The following is a 22,474-nucleotide window of genomic DNA, read 5'->3' as shown; positions in this document are numbered from 1 at the left end:
ACCCTGACCAACGCCACTGAGCCTGCAGACACCCATGCCGCTGCATTCATTGCGCTGGCGTATTTTGGGTGCAGGCCCTTGCTGGCGTTCCCCGGGGGTGTTAAACTTCCAGCTCTGAGCTTTGTTGAAAGCCTAGATATCCGAGGCCTTCAAAAAGTGGCCCTCAAATCTAGCGAGGAATCCCCTGGCGCCTGACAGGCCGCAGAATCAAAAAGGGAGAGCTGACGAGGATGGTGGCATTGCTTTGCTCGAAGCGCTTTGTGTTTTCCAGGGAGCCCCATTTTCAATAAGGGAAATAGACAGGGCAGCTCCTCCAGCTGGTGGAAATCTGGTGGCAAAACTCCATGCAGCGCCCGGGGGATCTGGGCCCACTGCGAGGCTCAGCGGAGCAATGGGGCGGCAATCTGGATTTGCAAAGGTGGGAATTGCGCTGGGCCGGACTGTCTGAGGCCATCTTGCGTGGAACGTGGCTCGGTCCGTTGCAGCGCTTTGCTACTATTTGGGTACCGGGCCATGGGCAGAAGCAAGCCTGCCCCACGGCGGCTACCCAGTCCAGTTCTGAGATGTGGCCCCTTTAAGAAGAGGTAGCGCATCATCAGATCCAGCTGGAAATGGGCAGGGCCAGATGACTGAGTCATGTGACTTCCTGCTGGAGCATATAAAAGGCTCCCAGGTGGGGCAGAGAAAGGTTAGTGCAGGCAGGGCTCTAGGAAGGGGGAGGTTGTGCTGTGATGTCATGCCTGGGGGGTGGGGTGATGGGACCCAGAGGTTGGGGAGCCTCCCAGCTGGCCTTGAGGGAAAGGGTCTGGCGGAAATGGCAGAGCTGGGAATAGTACAGCAGCACCAACTCCAGCCTGCAAACAGACTGATTTCTATGGGGAAATGTTGCCATCTGCGGACACCAGCCCCGGTAGGCCACGGGGAAACTGAACGACAACTCCCATGATGCAGTCCCCTTTTCCCATGTTATGGGAGGCCACAGTGCCTCATGGGAGATGTAGTCTGATGAGGGAACCTGGCCCATATAGGAGAATGGGAGCCTTAAGAAGCTGAACTGTAAGTGCCATGAGGCCCCACAGCTGCGTTCCCAAATGGAAATATTTTGTTTATTCCCCCCCCCCCCCCCAACAAAATTCTGCCACCAGCAAATTTCTCTTTGTCCATGTGGGGAAACGTCACCTAAAACACTCTCATTTTCACTCAGTTTTCCCCCTCAAATGTCTTCATCAAAAAAACAGCACCAAAATATTTCTCTCTCCTTTTCCGTCTTTTAAAGTTTCCAGCAACTCAATTGTCCCCCGAAAACCTAGTTTGGGGCCAAAATTTTCCAGCTTCTGACAGCCAGATACCAAAAAAAATTAGCGAGACTTTTTTTGGTGACCACAAATGTCTGTGGGGCTTGGACACTTCCTGCCGGGGGGTGTAAAGTCCGTTTTTTGTTTGCAGGGGGGGATTTTCTGTCTTTTTTAAAAAACAAAACAAAAAAAAATCCCACCCAACCTGTTTCCAGTGAAAAGTGTAAACTGGTTTCTGGCCCTGCCACCGGTCCGATATTAAACTTGTGCAGTTCTTTTGAGATCTGCTGAAGCAAAGAGCGAGACAAGAGGTAGGTGACATTAGCAAGACAAGGTGTGTGAGGAAAGAGCTTTTATTGGACCAACGTCTGTTGGGCTCTAATATTCTGGGACCAACCCGGCTACAGCCAGGCCAGGAGGTATCAGCTGGTTTCTAGCTGCAAGCTGTGGAAACGCGATAGGGCAGGTGGCAAGACGTCAGCTAATGTGGACTGGTTAATGCCCATCCGGGCCAGCTGACTCACCCACGAGCCGTGGTTCCGGTCCGATCCTCCTGAAAAAGGGGGTCGCTGTGGGGAGGCGTCCGTCTGCCACCGGCAGCTTCTCCCCATGGGGCGGCTGTGCTGGCAGGGGAAGGGCTTTGCGGTGAGGCAGCCGTGGGGGTCTTTGGTGGCCTGAGTCTGCTTTGTGCCAACATACACACCCAGTGGCACCTCCAGGCGGGTGATGGGGTGGGGGGGGGTGTCACAGGCCTGGCACAGGCGGTGCCTCAGTGGAGCCACCATGGATGGGATGGGCAGTGGAGTCACAGGGGCTAAGGTAGCTTGGCGTGCCCAGAGTGCTGCTTTGAGTGCCCATCGTGGGTCCTAGACCCCGTAGGGCTGATGGAGATTTCCCACTTCTTGAAGCTGTAAGGGTGTACACCGTAGAAACTGCGTTTTAGCCTGCTTGTTGTGGCGAAGAGATGACCTGGATTGCTGTGTGTCATAGCCCCTGTAGCACTAAGAGCGGAGGGAGAGTCCCTGATACCTCAAGCAACAGGGGCTGGCGCTTTTGAGGGTGGGGGTCTGAGTTCTAGCTGTGCTGCTGTCACCTAGTGATATGCTGCAGCGCGGTGGGGAATTGCTCGGCTCGCACCCTGAGCCTGCGTCTCGGTGAGGCGGCAGCTGGCCGTGCACCCACAGGCCCAGGAATCTACAGACCCAGGAGCTCCATCCTGGCAGTGCCTCAGAATGAACCCCCCCTCCAAGGCAGATCAGGGTTAGTTTCCCCCATTTTTGAGACCTGGGGGAAACTGAGGCACAGAGCGATTAAAGCGATTCAAGCCAAGGAGTCTGTGGCAGAGGCAGGAACCGAACTCGCATCCGCTTGCATCCCTGTCGGCCCAAGACAGGAGCCTGGACGATCGAGGTGGGAGTTACCCAGGTCAGACCTGTGCCCTATAGGGTGTGGCGTGATCTTGGGGGCGGGCACAGGTGGGGGTGGGTGGGATCTGTAGCTACCTTGCAGGGCTGAGGGGTGGCTGATCTGGGGCATGGAGCTGTCCCAGTCCCCCCCCCATTAAAATCCCCCAGCTACGTTGATCAGATAGCAAATGTGAACAATCGGGACAGGGGGTGGGGGGTAAGAGGTGCCAAATAGCGGGACTGCGCCTATAAAATCAGGACATCTGGTCACCCCCCCCCCCTTCCCCAGGCCCCTCCAGCGACAGAACGAGGAGGAAAGTTTAGAAAACTTTATTCGCTCTTTTTTTTCCCTTTGAAGCGGCAGCTCTGCCCCCCCCCCCCCACTCCCCACCTGCAGCCAGCCCGGACGAGAAGGGGGTGTGGGGCAGCGCCAGGCCCTGCTGAGACGGGGTCACCGTCGTGCTCGTCCCACCTCTTTGCCTTGCACTGGGGGAGGGCTGGTATTCTCCTGCCCTGCCCCACGCTGGGAGGGGCTGTCTTTATCAGCGCCCCCAAGAACCTGCCTCAACGTCTCAACCCTTTGTGCCACAGAGCGGGAGGCGGGGGGGGTGTGTGAATTAAATAAGATTAAAACAACAATAAACTTCAAACTCTGCTGGGAGTTTGCAGTGTCCTGCCAACTCCCCTCCCCCCCCGTGGGCTCCTTCCCCACCCATGTCACAACTTCCTCAGTCCTCAGCTGCTCCTACCTTCTGGTACCAGGCCCTTCCCTGCAGCCTGTCTGGCTCCATCCTTTAGCCATATGCATACCTGCGTTCTCAGCCCCCACCACCATCCTCAGGGCCCCTGGGCTCTGCCAATATTTCCCGGGGGATCCGAGGTGAACGGTCTCCCCGCTGTCCTCTAGCAGGCAGACGTTGCAGAGCGGCTCAGCAATGCGCTTCTCCTGACAGCAGGCTGGGTCGCTCGCTCCTTTGGCTTCATTAGCAGACGCCTGCTTTTGGGTCCGTCGGTCCCAGCCAATGACCCAGTGTGTGTGTGTCTGGTGGGGGGGGGGGGGGGGATGTGTTCCACCCAGACTTCCCCTCTGGCTTTACTGGGGAGCTCTTCACACCGATTCTCCCCCACTCCAACACAAATCAACCCCATGCCCCACTCAATCCCAGCGCCTCTGGGCCGGGGCGACGGGCTGCATCACTGGCTAATTGCCCCGCTCTGTGCGTCCCCGCGGAAGCACCTGGCCCTGGGCTCGATGGACCACTGGGCTGACCCAGTGCGGCCGATCGTATCGACTGGGGAATCTAGGCCGACCCCTGCCCCGCGCAGGGCTGAAGTGTTCTGTACCTCCCCCCCCCGCTAATGGCCTTGTCTCGGCACTGGCGTCAGCAGGGAGGCACGGGGCAGGCCGGCCAAGGACAGAGGAGGAAAAATGTCCATGTCCAAGGTCCGAGCCAGGGGCGGGTTCTGCTAGACGGAGGAGCTGGCGCGGTGGGAAGAGGCTGCAGTGCAGAGGCTGGGGCACGGGATCTAAGCGGATGACAAAGGATCTGTGGCAAAGAAACCTGCAGGCGGACGTCCGAACCGAGGGGCTGGTGCAGGGCGAGCGACTGTAGCCACCGTGGGCTGGTCGCCTAAAACATTGGGGGGAGGTGGAGATGCTTCCTGCCAAAACCCTACCCAAAATAATCACACCAGACCATTCGCCCTTGGCACGTCTGTCTGTGGGAGCCCCCCCCCCCGGCCTGGGGAGGAGGCATCCCCTGCCTGGGTACGTGAGGGGAGTGGGGGGCTTCCTCTAACGGGCCGAAGTTCAAACCATTCCTGTGCAAAATAGGCAGATGGGGGCCGTAGCCTTTGAAGGCGGCGCCGGGGGGGGGGTGGTAAAACATCCCACCCCCTCAGGGCTGAAAGCCGAAGAGAGGGATGTGTGTGTGTGTGTGTGTGTGTGCTGCTCCCTAGAGGATGGGCTCTAGCAGAGGGTTGTGTGTGTTTGCGTGTGTGTGTGTGTTTAGGCTGCTGTGTGCATGTCACACTGCCCCCTGCCGGCTGGGATATGTCAGAGCAACAAGTGTGCGTCTGTCTGGGTGTGAGATGCTGCGCCCTGCAGGGCAGACTATCACATCTGCCCAAGGCTTGCGGCGGTGGGGGGGGGGAGCAGTGTTTTGTGTGTGTGTGCGTGTGTGCGCGCGCGCGCTGCTATGTGTATGCACGGGATATGTCAGAGCAGCTGTTCTATGCACGCCCAGCGCTGGCCCCCCCCCCGCTCGGGCGGAATCTCACACCCACCTGCCCTGGCCACGACACTCTGGGGTAACCCCCCGGCCTGGCCCTGGCTACCCTGGGGCCACGAGCTCTTGCTGCGCCCTCCCCCCCTCCGGCCAGCGGGCGTTGAGTTACTCACGCTGCGTTCTCTCCTCAGCGTGGCCGTGCCCCAGACGCTCTGGTGCTGCATTCATTGTGCCACCCTGCCCCAACCATTGCCCCATAGCCCCGGGTGCTGGGAGGCCAGTGGGTCTCCCCCGCTGGGGGGGGCGGGGAGGGCAAGCCGTTCAGTGTGGGGGAGGGGAGCCCTCTGAATCTACCTGGACCTGGCTTCCCTGGGGGGGAGGAGGCTCCCAGTGCCAGCTCGCTCCTGCCTAGGTGGGTGCAGAGAGACAACGGGTGGCAATGGGGGAAGGGCTGGCACTAGCCCTGATTTCAAGGTAGCCCCCCCGGGCTAGTCACACGTGACCTCCACTTTCAGAAGGTCCAGGCCTGGGCTGGGGTGAGCTGTAGCCACTGGGCTTCCGGCTGGAATCTGTCAACGCTAGGGCAGGGGATCCCCGTGGGAGCCGGGGGGCAGCGCTGTCCTAGCAGGGTTTCCCCCAGAGTCCGGATCGTTGCTGGAGGCGGGGCGGCTATTGGAGGAGTCTCCGGGGGGACCCACGGGCAGTGCATTGTCAGCGAGGGCTTGGGGGGCCGGTGCTGACGCTGGAGGGGAGCAGCAACGCCCCCCCTTGCGGGACACCTGCCCTGCCCCAGGCCGTAGCATGCAGGGAACGGGTCGTACGTGCGCCGTGCGCTTCCAAGCGACGCCCCCCTCTGCAGAGCGTGGAGGGGAGTTTGTCACAGTCCCACACTAAAAACAGCCAAAACCTCAGCCTTGTCCTAACCAGTGCCCCGGGGCAGCTCCTGTCCCACGCACCCTGCTAGAAGCCCCGGCCTCATGGAATGCAGCCACCTCTGGGGTGGGGCATGGCAGCTGGTTAACATCGGCCCAGCAACGTTGCACCGAGCCTGCACGTTCCATGCTGAAATGCAGCCAGCTCTGGGGTGGGGCCCTCGATCAGTCTCACGGCCCCTCTCCAAATCTCCCTCTCCTTCTGCAAGGCACAGGGGGGCCCCCCGCAGACATTCTGGCTCACGCTCTGAGTGGGCAGAGTTGGGGTGAGGGGTTCCCCTTTCCGGGCACCCACAGGGGCAACACCGAGGGGCCGCTCCAGGGTTTGATCCTCTGGCCTGGCTCCGATCCTGCCGGGGGATGCTCCGTCAGTCTCCAAAGTGCAGTGGTGGGAAGGGGGGGGGCAAGGGGTGTTGTGGGGCCGGGCATCCTTGCCCCGCTGGGGCGCCGGGTTCAGCGGGACGTCACGCCCAGCACCTGCTTCATGTTCTCGTACACCACGTAGCTGATGCTGACGGCTGGGATGACCTTCATGAAGTTGGGGGCGATGCCCCGGTACAGGCCCAGCACCCCCTCCCGCGACACGATGTGCTTGAAGAGGCCCAGCATGGTGGGCTGTGGGGCGCCCTCGATGGAGGCTGGGGGGAGAAGGGGTCCCGGTCAGATCCTGCCACTCACTGTCATCCCCCCGCCCCCGGACCTCCAGTAGCAGGGCCTGGGGCTCTGTTACATTCAGGCTATGGGGGCGTGGGAGGGGGACTCTCCCTCACCCCAAGAATCTCCCTGTGGACGGGACTCTCCCCCCTTCCCCCCCGCACCCAGCCCTGCTCCCAGCCCTCCATGGAGCGGCTGGCTCGGGGCCATTGCAGGGGCCCACAGGGGTGAGATGTGAGTTAGAGCAGCCCTAAAGCTGCTCTCGCTGACACAGGGGACAGGCAGAGGGCTCCCGATACGGTGAATGCACGGCAGGGCTGGGTACCAGCCGCGCAGCAACGCAGCCCAGGGGTGGCTCGCCCAGCCCGGCGATGCAGCTGCCTCTGGGGTGGGGCCCGGCAGGGCTGAGTCCAGCAAATCCTGCGCGAGGACAGCTCGTCTCAGTAGTGCCCTGACATGCACTAAACTCCCACCCGCTCCTTGCCCCACGGATCTGCCCCCTGGCGCTGGGCCAGGAGAAGTGCTGTGGGGAGGCGGACAAGTTCTGCTGTGCACTCAGGAGACCCCCCAACCCGCCCCCCATCTCTCCACTAGTCAAGGCCCCAGGCCGGAACGGGGGGAGCCCAGAACAGGGGCTGCGGTTCCTGGTCCCCCAATCACCCTTGGCTGCCTGGTCTACGGGCCGATGGGGACTGGCCCACTGGTCCAATGGGACGTTCTCTCCAATGGGACTGCCCCTCCCCCCCAAGGGCATCCCTAGCTCAGTGCGTCCCCCCCAGTCTCACCTTGGGCTTGCATCCGGGTCCTCACCAAGGCCAGGGGGTAGCTGGCGATCTGCCCGCAGGTGCTGGACATCGTCCCGCAGGCCAGGAGCACCAGGATGCCGGGGTCCGCCGTGTTCTTGCTGTAGTTCTGAAGCCACATGTTCTTCAGTGTCTGCAGGGGGGGAGGAGGGGAGAGCTGAGAGGGAGTGGATGGATGCGGGAGTGGGGGGATGCTGGGGGGATTGGAAGTAAGGACACCTTGGTTTTACCCCTAGCTGTGGGAAGGGAGTGGGGTCTAGTGGTTAGAGCAGGTGCAGCTGGGAGCCAGGACTCCTGGGTTCTACCTGCAGCTCTTGGAGGGGAGCAGGGTCTAATGGTTAGAGCAGGTGGGGCTGGGAGGCTGTCCATTCTCAGCTCTCAGATGCTCCCACCCAACGGGGGGAGGGATCCTCTTTGCAAACAGGCTCCGCCCCCTCCACCTGGTTCCCAGACCTGTGTGCCAGCGGGCCCTGACCTCGTAGATGGCCAGGTCGATGCCAGCGTAGGGGATGATGCCCAGCATGTTGGGCAGGTAGCCCTTGTAGAAGGCCCGGACTCCCTCCTTCTGCAGGATCTTCTTAGCACAGTCGGCCACCCCCGAGTACTGCCCCGTCTTCCGCAGGGTCAGCCGGGTCTTCAGCACCTGGGGGAAGAGATTCATTGAGGGGAGTGATAATGGCCAGGGGCCCTTGCCTGCCAGTGAAATGCAGCTGCCTCTGGGGTGAAGCACAGCCATGGGCTAGCAGCGTAGCAGTGGCTCAGCCGGTGCTCAAAAGCAGCCACCTCTGGGGTGGGGCATGGCCCCTGGCTAGTAGACACACAACAATGGCTCACACTGTATGGAAATGCAGCCACCTCTTGGGTGGGGCAGGGAAACGGTTTGACAGAGCGCCCCCTACTGAGTCACTCCCAGCGTGTGGGCACTGGTCTCTGATCTTTCTCAATCTTCAGTGTATTTATCCTCAGGCAGGGCACTGCTCATGCTGCTATTATCCCCATTGTCCAGAAAGGGAAACTGAGGCAGAGGCTGAGGGATGTGCCCGAGGTCACAAGGCCAGTCAGTAGCAGAGCTGGGACCTGAATTCAGGTCTCCTGAATGGCAGGCCCATGGCTTAACCATTGTGTCATCCTTCCTCTGATAACACCCCGAGTCCTGCTTTCATACAGGACAGGGGAGCTTCCAAGAAGGCAGGGTGTAGGTGGATTCAAACTCTGGATTTGTGCCCCCTAGAGGGGGCTCGGCCTCTGCGGGGGTCTTACCTCCATGGGGTAAATGATGGTCTGAGCGGTGGCACCGGCCAGGGAGCCAGCCACAAACCTTTCTTGCACCCGCAGCGTCTCCTGCTGCCCGCGAATCGCCCGCTTGATCTGGGATGAGAAACAACGGATCAATCGCCTGTGCCCAGGAGACATTTTCCGGTTTGTGCTCCCGCCCCACCTTTCAGTGGGGGCTGGGTTGTCCAATGGGGTCTCAGGCTAAGGGAAAAATGTCGCACACTCACAGGCGAAGCACTAGTGCCGATCAGTGTGCAGTGACAAATGACTCCGTGTGCGTCGCACACTCACAGGCGAAGCACTAGTGCCGATCAGTGTGCAGTGACAGACACTCAGGGACACGTCCTGGCCGCTAAGTCACGGTGGGCGGCCTGCTCAGTGCAGGTTAAACCGGAAGGCCCTGGTTTGCAGAGTCCTGCCCCTCCTCAAGCTGCTCCACCAGCAGCGCCCCACGCCCCAGTGCAGCCGGACGGAAGGAGGCTGCCTCCTCGCTGATCTCCCGTCCCCCGGGCTGCAGCAGGGAAACCACACAGCCCGTGCGCTCCACCACTTTGAAAGACTGGGAGGCACTGGGTTAGAGTAAGAGGACGGGGAGCCAGGACGCCTGGGTTCTCTCCCTCGCTCCAGGAGGGAAGTGGGGTGCAGAGGGTGAGCCTGGGTTCCCTTTCCCAGCTCTGCATCATATGCTATTGGCCACTTCTAGGCTGGCCCATCGATCTGAGCCAGGGTAGCCCGGGGAGCGGATTCCAGACTAGCCATGCCCAGGGTCTGATCCATGCATGTGCAGCAGGCGTCCAGGCATGCTGTGTCCATAGACTGCTGTATGTGTGGTTGTACACACACACCCGACCCCTGTAAACACCCCGGCATCACTGCTCCTGTTCTCTTCCCCCCCCCCCCGGGGCTGCAAATGCATATGACCCCCCCACCTTTTGGCACCCCAACATCTGGGGCACCGGGCCCCCTGCACCCACCTGCTCATAGGCCATGAACTTGATGGCAGACTCGGGCGCGATCTTCAGCACGTTGATCCCGTTGCCACGCCACAGCGAGCGGATGCCCCCCTCCTGGATCATGCCTTTCAGCCCCCCAAAGACATTCATGTTGTTGGCCTTGGAGGCATGAACCTGCGCCAGAGAGGCTACTGCATCAGTGCCCCCGGGAGGGGCCTTGCCGTGGAGGGGCCGGATGCCCAGCCTCGCTAGGAGCCCCGGCCTCATGGAATGCAGCCACCTCTGGGGTGGGGCACGGCAGCTGGTTAACATCGGCCAGCAACGTTGCACCGAGCCTGCACATTCCAGGCTGAAATGCAGCCAGCTCTGGGGTGGGGCCCTCGATCGGTCTCACTGCCCCTCTCCAAACCTCCCTCTCCTGCTGCAAGGTCCTTTTGGAGATGGGGTGCCCAAAACTGCATGCAGAATTACGGGGTGCACCTCTGGGGCGCTGTGCCTTGCTGTACCAGACGCTGCTCTATTCCCACCCCTGCACAGCCTCTGGGCGTCACTGCTGGGTCAGGCTATTCAAGTCCCAATAGCCACGCCAGGAGCAATGAGTTGGGAGCCCTTTTTTATTTACCTGCATGAAAACTTTCAGCCGGTCCAGTGGGGCGGTTCCGGTTCTGGAGACGGCCCCAGCCATGGCACCCGCGAGCAGCTGCTTCCACCACATCCCCGTCTTCTTCTCCTTCTCGGAGAACTCATCGGGGACCGTAAGGCACTCGCCGATGTCCAGGACCTGCCGGGAGAGATGGGGGAGGGGTGAACGAGTGGGTCAGAACCAGAACCCTGCTGACAATGCAAAGCTCTGGAAGGAAACGCCCAACGAACAGCACCCCCTGGCCTGTATCCGCTGATCTCAAAGCGCTTTACTAAGGAGGGCAGTAACATTACCCCCATTTTACAGGTGGGGAAACTGAGGCACAGAGGGTGGGGGAGTGCCTTGCCCAAGGTCACCCAGCAGGCCAGCTAGGAACAAGTCCCAAGCCAGGGCGCTAGCCGCTAAGATCCAGCACAATTCAGCACGGAGGTGCCCGCAGGGGAGTTGCTGCCTCATCCCTGGCTCGGCAGCTGGCGCTGGACTGAGGGCGACGCCTTCCCGCGGCTGGGGAACGGGCTGAGAACCAACAAACTCCTTCCACACAGGGCCTTGGAGTCGGCGCCCCCTAGAGGGGAAAAGGCCCATTCCCTGCCCCCCTGAGCCTGCCAGTCCCCCCTGCCCTAGGGCTGGATCAGAACCAGGCCCCCCAGAGGGAAAGTCTCCTCCCCTCTCAGCCCACCACCTAGTCGTCCGGCTTTCCGACCTCCTGTGCCGGAGGCTTCTTCAAGGTCAGTTTTAATTTAGCCGGGCTGTTAATTACATCGCAGATCTCTGGTCTCGCTCCGGTGAGCGAGCGGGGGGCTCCTGCCGGGACGCCACAGGACCGCGGCTCTGCGAACAGAGGCTACCAGGCCAGTATGGAAGGACGCCCGGAGCCCGTCCCCGCCCTGGCTCTCCCCCTTCTGCGGGCAGTTCCCGGGCCCCCCAAGGAGAATCGCCTCCCTTGCCCCCGCTCAGCTCCCCCTGGCAGACACCCGCCAGCCCTGCGTGAGCCAGCTCAAGCTCCCGCCTGAGCCCCACTGACGGGAAGCCCCCTGCAGCTGTGGGGGTCGGGGGGGTGGGAGAATCCATGGCCGGACTGCAGCTCCGGCGGGAGTTACAGGGGCAGAAAGCGGCTGAGCAGCAGGAGACGGGTCCACATGTCTCTGGCTTCCTCCCCCGTGCTCCGTGGAACCCCATAGTACTCAGGCACTCGTCCACTGTGGCCGTTGGCTTCCTACCCCCCTGCTGCCACACCCCAAATCCAGGCACTGGGCTCGGCCATTAACGCCGAGAGCCATGCAGCAACGTGGGCTGGGGCCCAGGGGCTGGATGAAAAACTCCGGTGCGCACAGCCCCCGAAGTGCTTGTTTGGTCCCTGATAACGCTGCTTCCTCCGGATCGAGTCCGACACCCAGGAGGACTGCCAAGCGCCTTGTAAAGGCAGGGTGTTGCTGCTGCTCTATAGAGGGGGAAACTGAGGCACAGAGGGACAGGGGAGGGACCCAGAATCCTGAATTCGAACCCACTAGACCCCACCCCCTCCCAGAGCCAGGGAGAGAACCCAGGAGTCCTGACTCCAAGCCCCCCGCTCTAACCACTAGACCCACTTTCCTCCCACAGGTGGGAACCCAGGAGTCCTGCCCCCCAGCAAGCGGGGGTTGTTTAAGGAGTCCAGCTGGCGGGATGTGGGGGATGGACAGAGGGAGAAAGAAAACGTTGTGGGTGAATAACCGCGTGTCCTACCCGTTGGGGATCCCGCTGGATAGATTCCAAGCCCAGGGGGCGTCTCTGCTCAGCCCCCCACAGCCCGGCCAGCACCCGGAGCCCCCTGAGAGTGGCCGTGTGGATCACGGCGGGGCCCGGACCGGCAGGGTCCCCTGCAGCTGACGAGGGCTCTGCCATGGCAGGGGGAGCGGAGGAAGGTGAGAGTGGGTGTGGAGGGCAGGGCAGGCAATAAAGTCTCCTGGAAATCCCTCTAATGAGATTAGGGGCTCTGCGGGTGGAGGAGGAACTTGGACAGAGCCTGGCTACAGCTTTCCCCTCTAGCTCGTCCTTCCGTTTGCCTTTACGGGGATGGGGAAACTGAGGCACGGGGCAGGACAGGGACTCAGGAAGAGAGCCCAGGAGTCCTGACTCCCAGCCCCCCTGCTCAAACCACCAGCCCCAACATCCCTGCCGGAGCTGGGCACAGAACCCAGGAGTCCTGACACCCAACCCTCCCGCTCTAACCACTGGACTCCACTCCTCTCCTGGAGCTGGGCACAGAACCCAGGAGTCCTGGCTCCCAGCCCCCTCCCATCTAGTCACCAGACCGCAGTCCCAGGTGATGGTGGCCGGGGTTATTTTAGCCCGGCTCTTCCCCTGCAATCTCGCTCCCCACAAACACTGAACTGCTGTGATCCATCCCCGCCCGCCCCCAAATCAGGTTTAAATATAAACAGTAAATCTCAACCTGTGCTGAGCGCCAGCTCAGATTAGCTAGTGGAGATCCGAGCCTGGCTTCCTCCCAGCTTGTCCTGGCCTCCGGGCACCTGCTAAGACGGGGGCAGTTCCCTCCTTGGCCCCGGGCTCAGGGATGGGGCGAAAGGATGGGCTAGGCCTCGGTTCTCCAGGGAGGAGGTAGGGGTGCGGGGATTGCTCCGTCCCTACCTCCCACACCAGTCACTGAGCTGTCCCCTGGACAGACGTGCTTTGGGCTGGTCCCCTCTGTCCCTCTGGTCTCCTGGCTCCCAGGCTCCCCTGCTCTAACCACTAGATCTCACTGCCTTCCCAGAGCTGCAGAGAGAACCCAGGAGTCCTGCCTCCCAGCACCGCCCCCCCCCCCCCCGCGCTCTAACCACTAGACTCCCTACCCTTAGCCAGCAATAAAACCCGGGCATCCGGACTCCCAGCTCCAATCCAGCACACCTGGCTCTGAGCCAGGAATAAAACTCCACAGGCCGGATTCGTAGCCTCCCCTCCCCTCCCTCCAAGCTGGGATCCAGGCTGCCGGTCCAATCCCTGCCCAGCCAGGCAACCTCCCTGCCTCCCAGCCCCCCAGGTGGAGACGATCCGGCCCTGTGGTGGAGCACGTTGGCTGGGCTGGTCACCACGCCAGGCAGGGAAGGGGGTTTGGGGGTCTCCGGGTCAGGGCTCCCCACTCGCCCCGCTCACCGTGGAATGCTTCCAATAGTGCACGATCTCCTCCATGTTCTCCACCGGGTTGAGGATGAAGTGGTCTCTCCACTCGTGCCAGTCGATGGTCATTGTGCCGTCCTTGTCCATGCTGCCCAGCAGACAAACAGCCACGGCCGGGGTGAGGGTCGGGTCGCCCTGTCCCCACCCTGCCGCCAGCCCCCACCAGCCAAGGGGCACAAGGGGCTGGGCAGATGCTCAGCCACGGGGACCCCCCCCCAAGGAGGATTTGTTATCCTCAAACACAAACTACTCCTCCCCCTCCCCCCCGCTCTGTGAATCAATAGCAGGGCTGGAAAGAGAACCTAGGAGTCCAGGAACCCCAGTCCCATACTCTAACCACTAGCCCCCGCTCCCCTCCCAGAGCTGGGAGCAGAACCCAGGAGTCCTGCCTCCCAGCTGCCCCCCTGCTCTGCCCCCCCTAGATTGCACCCCTGACTAACTAACTAATGCAGCTTGCTTGGCATAGCCATGGCTGATCTCACCGGGGTTGTGAGGGGACCGCGGGGCAGGGTTTGGGGGCATATGGGGGGGCCCCCTGGTCTCACCTGTGCAGGATTATCTCTGCCTGCTGCAGAGAGATGTAGACGCCGAGGCTGTGGAAAGTTTGCTGGATTTCAGACACATCAATGTGGCCTGGGGCACAAACACAGGGACGGTGCAGGTCAGAAGGGTTAACGGGGGGGGGGGAGTGGTGGGGGGTGGATTTGGTGCGGGGGGGGGGGGGCGGAGGAGTGGGTCCTTCCAGGCTATAGACTTGCACACAGGGGGCATCAACAGAACAGCAGGCGGGGGGACGACAAGATGGGGGGTCAGTGTCTATGTCCCCCCGTCCCCTCCCCGCTGCACGTCCAGAGAGATCAGCAGGCAGAGCTGGGGCTGGGGGTACTGGGGGGAGTGCATGCTTTAATGGGGAGGGGGGAGAGGAATCTGCCTACCCGACACTTAGGTTCCCACCACGAACCCCCCCAGAAGGGGCTGCTGGCTGGTGTCCCACCTGGAAGAGAGAGAGAGAGAGAGGGTGGAGCAGGGGGGCTGGGCGGGGGGGGGGGGGAGTGCAGCCGGTGACCTCACCAGGTGCTGGGAGCTCCATCAAGCACCAGGTCTGCCCAGGGGTGGAGGATCTGGGAGCCCTGTCGCTCGTGGCTGGAGGGGGGGCACCCCCCACCTAGCCCTGGCTCAGTCTGCACTGGGCTGAGCAGCTGAGGTCCTAGGGGGTCCTGAGCGGGTGGGAGGGGATGTACCTGTGTGGGGGCAGGGCGGGAGGGGGGACAGCTGGGCTCTGGGTGTGAGTCTGAATCGGTGGGGGGGGGGCTGGGCGGGGGCTGCGGCGCAGGAGCGTGGGGCACGGGTGTGTGTGCGCACATGCGTGTCGGAAGGCGTGCGAACACGCGTGCCTGTCCCTACGCAGTGATCCGTCTGCACAGCCCCGCGCCCCCGGTCTGCGCACGTGCAGGCTGAGTCCCGTGCATCCGTGAAAGCGTTTGCACCCGCACCCCTGCTCTCCGGGCAGCCCCGAGGAGAGCAGAAGTGTCGGGAACGGCCGGCAAAGGCGGAGGCTGGCACGGAGAGCGGCGTGGAGGGCAAAGAGGGAATGGGACAGAGAGGAAGAGGAGGGCAGGGCAAATCAAAGTCAATCCTGTCTGGAAGAAAGAGCGAGAGAAAGGGAAAGAGGGTGGGGGGGCGGGGGGGTGACTGAGAAGCACCTTCCCTAGGGAAAGCCGGAGGAGGAGGAGGAGGAAAAAAAGGGACGGAGAAAATGGAGGAAGAGAAGGAAAAAGCAAACAGAGAAATGTATTTAGTGGGGGGCAGTAATTCACTCACCATGCTCAGGGTCCCCACATGGGGGGAAGGGTGCACTTTACCGGGATCTGGAGGCCCTGGGGGGCCCGGCCCAGGCTGTGAACCCCCCTTACCATGAGGAAAAAATATTTCACGGCTCCTGAGATGTATGTCCGGGCTGAGGGATTGGGGGACGTGTGTGGGACGGGGCCCGTGTTACAAGTTTGTACTGGGCCCAAAAAACAATGAGTGGGCTCTGACCACGCTGGCCTAGAGATTAAAGCCCCCCCCCCATCAATCAGCTGGTGCCTCCGCACAGCTGCCGCTGTTCTACCACCACTGATGCCTGAGGGGGGGACAGACCTCACAGCTGCCAGCGCAGCGCTCTGCCAGGTGAGCTACAGGGGCAGCGCCTGGACCCAGCATGATCCAACCACTCGGGGGCAGAGTATTTACACCCACTCCCCCCACCCCAGGAGCCAGCCACCCTGTGCCCATGCTCGGAGGGGCCCTGGGTCCATGGAGACTTTGGTTCAGGGCCCCCCCAGGCTGGGACCCCCAAGATCAAACAGGCGCAGGGCCTCCGGGAGCCGCCTGCATGTGCTGGCCACGAGGGGCCGCCGTGGGGCTCTTACATAAGGGGCTGGGTTCAGGGAGGTGAATTAAGGTCCTTAGCTGTAATCTCCAGCTGATTTCCTTGCCAGGCCCTTAGCTAGTGGCTCAGATCCCAGGGGCACAGAGCAGCCGGGGCAGGGCGCAGGGAGGGGACGGCGCGGGAACCGGCCCTAGGAAGTTCTCGGGCTGCATGACTCGGTGCTGTTTGCTGAGCCGCTGTATCGCCCATCCAGGGCCACGCCCATCATCCCCAGCATGTGCCAGGCCCGTCCACCCCCCACCGTGCCATTCTCATCCCAATATCATTCATCCGCCCAACAGGATCCCAGTAACCCCTAAACAGAGAGAGAATAGCTAACCTATGCCCATCCATCCACAGCATCCCCTACCCACCTACACTGGGGGGGAAGGATGGCCCAGTGGTTAGAGCATGGGCTTTGGACTCAGGAGAGCTGGGTTCAGTTTGCTGCTCTGTTACCGACCCCTGCAGGCTGCGTGCCTTAGTTTCCCCATCAGTAAAATGGGGCGCTCAGACGCCATGGTAACGCGAGCGATAATTAGCACCTAAGCTGGATCTGTCTCTCGTCAATTCTGACGCCCCCGTTACAACGGTAGCTACGTGCGAGATTAAAAAATGTAAAGCAACTTCCGACTCCCAGTGCTTCTTCACCAGGGATCCTTGCAAACCGGCTATGGAGATGCGGCCACCTCTGGGGTGGAGTGTGCCAGCAGACGGCAACCCTGCACTGCAGCACAGGGCAGGACGCGAAGTCCTGAGTCGAGACGAAGCAGCGGCGGTGGGCGGGGGGAGCTGAGGTCAGTGGAATTAAATCAGGGAACGCGGCCAGACCTACCCACGTCACTCTCAACAGCGCTACGCAATGTGCGGTCGCAGCCCTGGCCTCGTTATCACACCTTCACTGGAACACAGCAGCCCTTCCTGGGGGACTGGGGCCAGCCCCGATGGGGAGGGGGCTGGGAGAGCGTTCCCACGTGCCACGCTGCGGTCAGCACTGACTGCCGGGGGAGAGGGCCCTAGCGAGCCCCTCTAGACCCTAGGGAACCCCCTGCTACTTCCAGGTCTCCCGTCCAAGCCCCGACCCTGTCTCACCCTGCTTGGCACAGAGGCAGCAGCCTAGCCCAGCGGGCATCCCGGGCACCGCCTGGGAGGCCGTGCGATCTCCAGGTAGGCATCTGACTTAGCTGCGAGATTGAAAAGCCACCCACCCTCCAGGCTCAGAACCGCCGGGCGTGATGCCAGCCGTGCCTGGTTCTCGTCTCCCCGCTGCCCACACACGGCACGGCATCCCCGCCCCCCTTCCCATCTTGGGCTGGTGCTGCCCAGGAGACACATTCAAAGGGGAGCTCTGGCTTCATCCTTGACGGGGGCTGAGAGGGGGAGCGTGGGAAACCAACTGCCCCCCCCACCCCCAAGCTCCTGGCTGGGAGGAGGAGGGGTGGTTAAAAAGTGCCAGGTGGGGCCAGGGACCAAGGGGCTGGGAGTCGTTTAATTCCCTGGTACCAGCCCAGATCCATCCCTGTCTCAGGCTGGAAGCTGCTTCCAATCTAACACCCTGCCTCCCCCCCATGTGAACTGAGTTGGCTAGGTCTCAGTCCAGCTCCTGACAGACCCCAGGGCCACGTCGAAGGGTCCCATGGGCTGGCAGTCCCTGCATGAGAGGAGTCTGAAGAGACAGCGTAAGCCAGGGGCACGGCGTGTGTGATTATGGTGGGGCCCAGAAGCCTTCAGCTGAGATTGGGGCCCATGGTGCTGGAAACAGGAGCCCAGGCTCCCAGAGCCGTGAACCTCACAGCACCTCCTACGCTCCCCCCCAACCACTAGACCCCGCTCCCCTTCCAGAGCCAGAGAGAGAACCCAGGAGTCCTGGCTCCCACCCCCTGCTCTAACCACTAGACTTCCTGGGATAAATTCTCTTCAGTGTAAATGCAGTCGCCCCATTGATTTGCATGGGATTCCGTCAGGTTTACACCTCCCGTGTTTATACCTTGTGCTGCCTCAAGCCCTTATACCCCACTCGTCTTGATCCTCAACCCCATCCCTCTAGGGGGCCAGATCTCATAGGGCTCCGCCCCCATCCTCGCATGGCCCCGAACCCAGCACCCCCAGGCGACAGGGAGCACTGGACTTCCTGCCACCCTCACGCAGCCACGCAGCAGGAAACCGGCCTGCTGGAACCCAGGGGGGAGGAAGCGAAAGCTGCAAGGGGGGGGAGAAGGCAGGGGACTGAATAGGAAAGAGAGAGATCTGCTGCTAGACAGACGGATGGATGGACAGACAGACAGACACAGACCAACCCTTTCCAGGGATGGGGATAGAACCCAGGCATCCTGACTCTTCTCCCCATTCCCCTGCTCTAACCACTAGACCCATCTCCCCTCCCAAGGCAGGAGACATGCTAAGGGGCAGATTGGGGCCTTGTCAGAGCTTGGGTGGGGGGCAGGGCCCGGTGGCCCTGGGGATCGGGGGTGGGGGGCGGATTCCACTGTGCCCTGGCTATTCTCTGCCCCTCCATGGCCACAGGGAGCAGATGCAAGGAACTGAGCCCAGATCCCCAGGCTCCAAGCCATCCTGGCCCCCATCACTGAGCAACGGGGCCAGAGAGAGGGGGACATGAGCGGGGGCAGGAGGATGGCTGAAAGCCAGAGGGGGGCAGGGCGTGGGGGAAACGGGAGAGGGGGTTGATGGGAGGGAGGAACTGAAGGGTGAGCGGTGGGGTGGGGGTGGAAGCAGGGGGTGGGTGAAGAAGGGAGGGAGGGATGGAAGGGAGGTTGGGGGAGCAGTGGGGTGAGGGATGGAAGGGGAAGGGGGGGCAGGAGGGGCTGTACCATCGTTGTTGCGGTCCAGGCTGTGGAACATGAGCAGCAATTTGCGCTCTCGCTCCTGCAGGTAGCGCGTAAACTCCTCAAAGTCCAGCTCGCCGTCCTGGTCCGTGTCGCCCTCGCGCAGGATCTCCTGGGCGGGGGGGCAGAGAAAACAGCTGTGAGGAAGGGCCAGCCCCCAGCACCTTGGATCTGCTACCCTGACATCCCACCGCGACTGCTGAGACAGGCTGGGAGCCAGGACTCCTGGGTTCTCTCCCCAGCTATGGGAGGGGAGTGGGGACTAGTGGTTAGAGCAGTGTGTGTGTGGTGAGGGGAGGGGGGGTTCTGGGTGTGTGACACTGTGGATTGTGGGAGCAGGCGTGTTTGTGGCAGAACACACATCCCTGGGGGGTGAGAGGGCGGGAATCCTCTGTGGAAATATCTGATTGGCTGCATGTTACTGGGTGTAGGAGGGCGTGTGCGCAAGGGTACATGTGAGCTGTGAGCGTGCAAGGGTGCTCGTGCGAGCGTCCAGAGAACAGAGAGAGTTTGCAGGGCAGATTCCCCGCCGACAATGACAGAGCTGTTATTGTACCTGAGCTCCCGGCTCCTGGCCAGCCCAGTGTCATGGGGGAAGTCTCCACCCCCAGGGGAAACTTAGCTCTACAAAGCGCCAGGATCCCCACCCCCACGAGGGGAAACTGAGGCACAAAGTGGGGGAGGGACTTGCCCCAGGGATAGAACCCAGGAGTCCTGACTCCCAGGCTCCCCCAGCTCTAACCAACGGTCCTGACACCACTGAGCCGTGCTGCCCTTTGCCCGAGACTCCAGAACTCGGTCCGTTTTGGATCCGGGTTCTACCGGGCCTGAACCACCAATGTCCAAAGTGGGGTCCGGATAAAAGCCCTCTGTGTTCTTCCCACACCCCCTGAGACCTTGTGGTGGGGCCAGGGGCCAGGTGACCAGAACCGACAGGCCCACGCTGGCCTCTCTGGCTTTGCCAGGTGTCTCTCGTTATTAGGGGACGGTTCGGGCCTGGATCGGGCCCAGCTATTTTCAGCCTGTTCTGTTTACATTCCACATGCCGGTCCGGCTCGCTCGCACGTCCCAGCCGCTCATGTGAGAGGCTGAGGAGGAGACGGGACGGGGGCGGGGCGCATCTTGGGCACTTGTTCCGGGGGCATTTCCAGGCTCTTGCAATCACAACAGGTTGGAAAATAGCTAATCAAGGGCTTAGAGTAAAGGGCTGGAGAATCAGGACTCCTGGGTTCTATTCCCAGTCTCGGGAGGGGAGTAGGAGCTAGTGGTGAGAGCAGGGGGGCTGGGAGTCAGGACTCCTGGGTTCTGTCACCAGTCCAGGGAAAGCAGTGGGGGGGACGGTCCGTCAGGACTCCTGGGTTCTTTTCCTGGCCACCTACTCGCTCTGTGACCTTGGCAGAATTTTCTTTGCGCCTTTGGTGAGGCAGCGCGAGGTTTGGGCAGGGGCGATGGATTTGGGCGGGGAGGAATCCAGCAGAATCCTTCCTTCCCAGCATCTGCAGCTCTGTGATAGTAAATTAGCCACCAACAATGGGCTAAAAATAAGGCCAGAGACATGAGCAGTGGCCTATTTATATCTCCCCATGTTTGTTTATATGTTTCGTTCTGAACCCCCTGCTCCGTCTCCCCTGACACCCAGCTTCTGAAGCAGAGGGACCCCCATCCACTCCACCTTGGCTGGGGTCCCAATTGGTTGGAGCCTTGGGGGCGGAACTGGGGGTGCAGAATGCACTCAGTCCCCCCCCCCCATCCAAGCTGGAGAAACCCTGCTGAGTTCTCCCACCAGCCCCTGCTCGCCACCCTCAGAGGTGTACGCACGGTGCACGGGAGCACACGCACGCTTGTTTCTGAAGGTGCACGGATACTCACGGGGTGCATGCACGCGAGAATGCATGGGGGCACGTGAGCACGTTTGCACGTGACCATGCACACACGTGCCTGAGGACACACGGACTGTGGGACCGGAGCATGGGTGCATGAGGGCACACCCACGCAGGGGGTGCACAAGCACACCTATGTTTGCACACGAACATGCTCACCCATGCACGGGGTGGGGGGGGCACATGCAGGCCTGCACGCGGTAGGTGCACATGGAAACACGGACAGACACACAGGCGGGTTGCAGCCATGCATGGGGCGGCTCACGCCGGAACAAATAAGCACACACATGGATTTTGGCACCCTCCCCGTCGTTGCTGGGATACTAGAACCCCCCTTTCCCCCCATGGATAAAGCTAGGGGGAGCTGAAGCAAAGACCAAACCCTGAATATTCAGGGGCACCCAGGGGCCCATGCCCCAGCTCACACATGTGCACGTGTGTTCATGCGTGTGCCCTTGTGCATGTGTCCCACCCCTCTGAGCTCTGACCAGACTGTGCCCCCCACACTCCAAGAGCCCATGGGGCGCTGTGCAATGGGGCAGAGCAAGCAGCTGTCCCGGGGTGAGTTCGGAGATGACGCCGGGCTAGAGCCAGGAGGATACATCTTCCTGTTCACTTAGCCCCAGGTGCCCCTCCCCAGACACAGGCGCTGTCCCACCAGGGAGGATGGAGAGGGGAGGGGACTCTGACGGCTCGCTTGGGACAGGGCACAAATGGGGCCAAAGTCTTAGGGGCTGGGGAGAGAGGATCCCCCCCCCCTTGTACCTAATCACCCCACGGCCCATTCACACCAGGGTCCAACTGGCATGCAGCGGTCAAAGCAACACCTCCCAGCCAGGGAGCTCAGCCCTGTGGCTGAGTAGTCCCCACTGCTGAGAGACACTGGGGCCCCCCAGATATCAGTGGGGTGGAGAGGGCGGTGTTCCTGCCTCCCCCATCTCAGGAAGGGAGCTGGGGGGAGAGGGGAGTAGCTCCCGGTGTCATTGCATTTTCCCGGCTCCGCCAGTTGCTCTTGCTGCCTGGGGGGATGTCCAGCCCCACACTGGAGACCCGTCACTTCCCAGGCAGAGCATCCGGCTCAGGTGGTACCCAAACTGGGGAACAGTGGGGTGTAGTGGTTAGAGCGGGGGGGGGGGGGGGGCTGGGAGTCAGGACCCCTGGGCTCTAGCCCCAGCTCTATGTGTGGAGTGGGGTGTAGTGGTTAGAGCAGGGGGGGCTGGGAGTCAGGACTCCTGGGCTCTAGCCCCAGCTCTGCCACCGATTCACAGCATAACCTTGGGCAAGTCCCTTTCCCCCTTGCTTTGTACCTCAGTTTCCCCACTGTTCACAGCGAAGCCGTGATGCTCCCTGTCAGCCTCAGGTCCCTGCCCTCCCCCCATTCCCCCCCCCCGGCTCACCTGTTCCGCCTGGGAGCTGGCATTCATGCCCATCCGCGCCAGCCCCTCCCGCAGCTCGTTGATGTCCACCCGCCCGTCTTTGTTGGTGTCCAGCTGGTCGAAGAGCTCGACCCAGCGCTGCTGGCGCCGGGGGTCCCGGCTCTCCTGGCACAGCGCCCGCCACGGGCCCCCCGGCCTCCCCTCCCGGGCCCCCCGCATGGCGGGGAGCCCCCCGCTAAGCCCCAGGGCTGGGGGGGGTCCCACCTGCCAAGCTCCAGGGCTGCGGGCTCCTAGCGAGCCAGGCACCGGGCCCCTCCCCAGAGGCGGGCGCTGAGGCTGGGCTGCATGGCCGGCCCGCTGCCCGGGGCCAGGGGCCAGCCCGGAAGGCGGCAGCTAGGGGCGCCCCGGGGCTCGGCTCACGCCAGGGGCTGCAGAAACCCGGCCGCCCTGCCAGGGAAAAGCAGCGCCGCCAGCGCAGGGCATGTCCCAGTGTGCGCTGTGGTTGCAGTCGCCTCCCACGGAGATTGTTTCCTCCTCCCCCCACCCCCAAACCTTCCCTCCGCCCTCGGCTCTGCCCCCAAGGCGGGGGCGGTGTGGGATCATAGGCACGTGGG

General features: G+C 62.1%; 1 protein-coding gene across 3 annotated transcripts; it reads right to left on the bottom strand.

Annotated features, from left to right (window-relative positions):
• Positions 1-3,163: 3,163 nt before the first annotated feature.
• Positions 3,164-22,335, bottom strand: SLC25A23 (solute carrier family 25 member 23). Of its 3 annotated transcripts, XM_067560435.1 has the most exons (10): positions 21,882-22,335; positions 18,590-18,716; positions 13,894-13,981; positions 13,325-13,436; positions 10,169-10,327; positions 9,568-9,720; positions 8,579-8,686; positions 7,794-7,961; positions 7,301-7,451; positions 3,164-6,499 (listed from the first exon to the last, which is right to left on the bottom strand). In XM_067560435.1, exons 1-10 carry the CDS (start codon positions 22,077-22,079, stop codon positions 6,315-6,317), a joined length of 1,449 nt encoding a protein of 482 aa, XP_067416536.1. In that variant the 5' UTR covers positions 22,080-22,335; the 3' UTR covers positions 3,164-6,314. The 3 variants fall into 3 exon arrangements, with proteins under 3 accessions (XP_067416536.1, XP_067416538.1, XP_067416537.1); XM_067560437.1 differs by lacking the exon at positions 21,882-22,335 and having other exon boundaries at positions 13,894-13,941; positions 18,590-18,630; XM_067560436.1 differs by lacking the exons at positions 18,590-18,716; positions 21,882-22,335 and adding an exon at positions 14,284-14,309.
• Between the last annotated feature and the right edge of the window lie 139 nt (positions 22,336-22,474).

Source organism: Emydura macquarii, unplaced genomic scaffold (genome assembly GCF_026122565.2).
Source record: "Emydura macquarii macquarii isolate MOO-44397 ecotype Brisbane River unplaced genomic scaffold, CSIRO-AGI_Emac_v2 contig_2292, whole genome shotgun sequence".
Taxonomy (NCBI): domain Eukaryota; kingdom Metazoa; phylum Chordata; order Testudines; family Chelidae; genus Emydura; species Emydura macquarii.
The sequence above is the reverse complement of the archived record's forward strand: the minus strand, read 5'-3'. Positions and strand labels throughout refer to the sequence as shown.